The following is a 5,094-nucleotide window of genomic DNA, read 5'->3' on the forward strand; positions in this document are numbered from 1 at the left end:
AGACACGTAACTGCCACCTTGCATTTTGGATAGTACTACGAGTGCGTGACTGGACTGACCAATCCGTTTCGACTGGAAAGAGGCGAATGGCGTCCGTACGTTCACTCTCCCCTCCCGGTCTAAATGGATTGAACTGGACTGAAGGATAAAGATTCGCAGCCATTCATCTCAGTTTAAATGAATTTGATGTCTACGTCAATGGTGGGCAATGAGTGGAATGAAAAGATAAGACACACGGCGGATATATACATACAACATACTGTACAAAAGTACTGTATTTGTTTATTGTAACAATAAATCCACAAATGGCATTATTAACATTCTTTCTGTTAAAGTGATCCACGGATAGAAAGACTTGTAGTTCTTAAACGATAAATGTTATAGTTACAAGTTATAGTAATTTTATATTAAAACACCTCTTCATGTTTTCGTTTTAATAAAATGTAAAATTTTCAATCAAAAGTAGAGTTAATATAATAATAATAAGAATAAAAATGACAATTATAAAAATAGAGTGACCAAAGTCTAAGTTTTACGTGTATTTTGCACAGCTATTTTGATATGGAATGCCAGTTCATTTTGCATTGTTGTTTAACTGTGTGTCAGAATAGGGCCTCATTACTATAGACTGAAGTGCTTTTCTTTTTGTGAACATTATTTTTTTCTGGAAAGATAGGAATATTATTTTTGTTGTGCTTTCACTAAACGATACTTAACTTTGTTGGGAAGGAGTTGCCAAAGCTTATGTCAATAAATGTCGCGGTCCAAAGAATGCCTGTGTCCACTCACCTTTACTGTATAACATATATCTGTACATATCTTACCCAAAATACAACAAGAGACACATAATTGCCACTAAAAGAAAGAAAACTTACCGAAATATGTGTGGAGCACAAATAGCAATTTGCATTGCATTGTGAATACAGCATAAACGTCTCACAACTACTAATTCTCCCACGTTTAGAAGAAATAACATGGGTATGGAACGGCGCTGCCCCCAAGCGGCCGGTGGCATTCTCTTCACTCTTAAAGTCCATAAACGGCCTCATTGTAATCTGTTTGAGGCAATATGAGAGCGGGTCATTCAGTGCATGCGTTAATTGCGTCAAATATTTTAACGTGATTAATGAAAAAAATTAATTAACGCCCGTTAACGCGATCATTTTGACAGCCCTAATATATAAATCAACACACTTGTCAACACTGACAGAATGACACTTTGACACAATGAAAAGTAGTCTGTGAGCGGCTTATATGTATAATAGAGTTAATTTATTTTCCCTTCAAAATAACTCAAAATATAACCATTATTATCTAAACCCCTGGCAACAAAAGTGAGTACACCGCATGGGAACTACGTACATCCCTAAATGTCCAAATTGAGTACTGCTTGTCATTTTCCCTCCAAAATGTCACGTGACTCGTTACAGGAGTGCTGTCAGGGTGATTGCAGAGATTGAAGAGGTGGGGGGGGTCAGCCTGTTAGTGCTCAGACCATACGCCATACTCAACATCAAATTGGTGTGCATCGCTGTCACCCTAGGAGGAAGTCTCTTCTGAAGATGGTACACAAGAAAGCCCGCAAACAGTTTGCTGAAGACAAGTCAACAAAGCACATGGATTAGTGGAACCGTGTCCTATGGTCTTCAATCTTTGCAGCAATGCTGTCAGTTTATTAACATGAGTTTATTAATTAAACTGCATCATAATGAAGATTTTTCTGTGAAAAAAAAGAAAAAATCCTAGCCACTTTAACAGTTGTACGTCGTTAAAAGCAAAATTAGGCATAGACTGAGGAAGGATTTTCGTATAATACTTTACTCCCAGGCGGCACGGTGGCTGAGTGGTTAGCACGTCTGCCTCACAGTTCTGAGATCAAGGGTTCAATCCCGGGCTTCGGCCTTCCTGTGTGGAGTTTGCATGTTCTCCCCGTGCCTGCGTGGGTTTCCTCCTTGAACTCCGGTTTCCTCCCACATCCCAAAAACATGCATGGTAGGCTGATTGAACACTCTAAATTGTCCGTAGGTGTGAGTGTGTGCGTGAATGGTTGTGTGTCTCCTTGTGCCCTGCGATTGGCTGGCAACCGATTCAGGGTGTCCCCTGCCTTCTGCCCGAAGTTAGCTGGGATAGGCTCCAGCACCTCCGCGACCCTCGTGAGGAATAAGCGGCATGGAAAATGAATGAATGAACTTTACTCCCATCAAAGCTAGCATGGCTGGTTGTTATCTGAAAATAAGTCTTTTTCCTTGCGCAGCGCATTGTTAGAGGTTGGGTCTAGGGTCCGAATACACAATGTGACTGTTTTCTATGGATTCCTAAAATAAAAAATAAAATAAAAAAAACACAAAGATCAAATTCTTGGCCTTTTATATTTTCTTTTTAATAGATCAATTACAAGATCAATTAAGAATATTTAAGGGCTCTTTGGAAGAAGACACGTCACTGCCAATTTGCATTTTGGATAGTGCTACGAATGCGTGACTGGACTGACCAATCTGTTTCGACTGGGAAGAGGCGAATGACGTCCGTACGTTTACTCTCCCCTCCCGGTCTAAATGGATTGAACTGGACTGAAGGATAAGGATTCGCAGCCATTCATCTCAGTTTAAATGAATTTGATGTCTATGTCAACAGCGGGCAATGAGTTGATTTTGGGTCACTCATTCATTATAGGGAATTTTCAGGTCATTTCCTGTTGATTTGGAGTCACCTACTGCAACTTCTGGGGTATTCCGGGGTCACTTATAATGCATTTCCTGTTGATTTTTGGGCATTTCTGGGTCACTTCCTGTTAAATGTGGGGTTTTCCCAGGTCACATTTCCTGTTGATATTGGGTCATTTTTTTCGCATTGGAAATGAATAGAGCCATTGACATTAAACAGGGATGTCAATTTTTTTTTGTGGCACCGGTACATTTTTGGCAGATAATATAAAACTTTTGTGCGCCTTGATTTCAGATGAAAAAATGGACGAGATATATTTTGAAATTTTATCAAATTTTGCCATTGAAAATTAATTGAGCTCCTTTTTGTCAGAAAAAAAAAAAAAAAACTGCATTTCTGCTGCAACCATACACATTAGTGGCGGAATCAAAAAAGCGGATGAGAAAAAAAATACCAATATCTCCACAACATTAATTTAAGGAATTCTAGACAGCGAGCTATGTTGGCATCCCCTGCAAATTGAGAGGTTTTTAAACAGTCCACTCAGGAGTCAAACCATTGCGTCAAATTATGAACCACATGAGTTTGTCCCACAGTCTTCCTCAGAGCCTTGCAGGCAGTGCAGTAGTATTCAAACCATAAGGCCGGCTCGTGCATTCGAAAGCGTGTCCTCCAACTCAGGTGAAACATCCGCCGAGCCGGCTCCCTCCTGAGCTGCAGCAGGTACCGGGCCAGCTCTTTGACCGAAGGGAAATCGTCCACGTGGATGAAGGCCTCCGGCGGCAGAAAGCGCTCATAGTCCTTCCGGGTTGGGCCCAGGACCACTGGCACGGCTCCTGCAGACACGGCGTTCCAAAGCTTCTCTGTAATGTAATCCGTATGCTGAGAGTTCTCCAGAGCTAAATAGAAGTAGTAGTGCCTTAAAAGGTTCACCAAGTTTTTGGGGCCTCTGGTAATTTTTTTACCGGCTCGGCCAAACACGTCAATCTGGATGTACTTCCTCAACTCGTAGTAGAATGCAACACGGGCATATGACTCTTCCCAGTTACTCACAGCCCACACTACAAAACCAGGACGAGGAATTCTTGAAGGTTTTGTGAGCGGCTTCCCGTGGCCATGCTTGTGGACCAGGTAGCCATAGGGGAGGAAGATGTCCGAATCAGCTCTATAGGTCATGGTGAGATTAAAAAGCCCCTCCATACGCCACAGGTCATGTGTGTTTGTGGGAGACTCGTAATTGAACCATATCCACTTCTGCCCCGGGGGGCGGCCTGCTTCAGGTGGCAACTTGGAAATTCCTGCTTCGATGGCAAGATGCTGCATGAGCACTCCGTCTGCGTATGGGTACGCGCTCTTGTCGTCCGTCAATACACAGCCGTAGACACCGTAGCGTTCCATACAATCTGGTAGAGGCTTCACCCTGCCGAACGGATAAGTCCAAACCAAGAGTGTCACCGCAGGAAGGGTCGCCCCCGGCTCGATCGTGAAAGGCTCTGGTAAGTGAAGGGCAGAAAGTCCCACGAGGACAAGGAAAGAGACTGCTACTACGCCCGCTATAAGGAAATTACACTCACGTTTGGACTTCTTTCCGCATGCGTGGGTCCAACCAGCGAGAAATTCCATATTTGCACTTCAGCTCTGAACACAAATGCACTCTGTACTCTTTATGGGAGCTTTAAACCTTGAAAAACAATCCAGATCACAATGCTCCAGTTGGCACACTGAAACCGCACTGTGGAAGGAGGGTTGAGGACCTGGTCCAACCAATGTGGCATCTGCACTAACCGGCAAAGCAAGCTCTGAAAAAACAAGTACACAACAAACATCTTGTGGATGCTCATTTCAAATCTGCCATCAGTATTTCTTTTTTCTTTTTTTATTGCTGTCTGTGCTTCATTTTCATTTGACGAAAAAAGTCAATTTTCTCTTTTACAGGTTCTTTTATTTTCTTAATGACTACATGGCATGACAATGGCGATACACGATTCAGGAACAAAAAGCAATAATCACCTATGACAAATACATAGGTTAAGGAAAGAATAAGTAAAAGCTGACCGGCCATGACAAATGTCCCTGAAACCCTCACGCAAGAAGATCTGTCCCGAACCCTCGAGATCATACAGTTGATATTTGTCATTTTCCAGGCGTCAGGCTAGTGCCAGCCCCTTCACAGAAAAAACATAAACACTAGGATGTTGTCTTGTTCATGACCTTCCTTGAATGTTATCTGATACTAAATGATACAAAAATAAAGGAACTAAGTACAATGAACAAATATCTGTACATATTCAATCAGGATTTTTCATATTCTTATGAAAGTGAGATTTAAAAGTGAGATTTTAAAAAATTAAAACTTTTTTTTTTTTTTTTTTACAGATTCATCACATATTTTCAACCGAGTTATACTTTACGTCCTTTGCATAGTTTTAT

General features: G+C 41.6%; 1 protein-coding gene across 1 annotated transcript; it reads right to left on the reverse strand.

Annotated features, from left to right (window-relative positions):
• Positions 1-2,202: 2,202 nt before the first annotated feature.
• LOC130917728 (4-galactosyl-N-acetylglucosaminide 3-alpha-L-fucosyltransferase FUT5-like) lies at positions 2,203-4,416 on the reverse strand. Its single transcript, XM_057839390.1, has one exon. It carries the CDS (start codon positions 4,285-4,287, stop codon positions 3,208-3,210), a length of 1,080 nt encoding a protein of 359 aa, XP_057695373.1. The 5' UTR covers positions 4,288-4,416; the 3' UTR covers positions 2,203-3,207.
• Between the last annotated feature and the right edge of the window lie 678 nt (positions 4,417-5,094).

Source organism: Corythoichthys intestinalis, chromosome 6 (genome assembly GCF_030265065.1).
Source record: "Corythoichthys intestinalis isolate RoL2023-P3 chromosome 6, ASM3026506v1, whole genome shotgun sequence".
NCBI lineage: Eukaryota > Metazoa > Chordata > Actinopteri > Syngnathiformes > Syngnathidae > Corythoichthys > Corythoichthys intestinalis.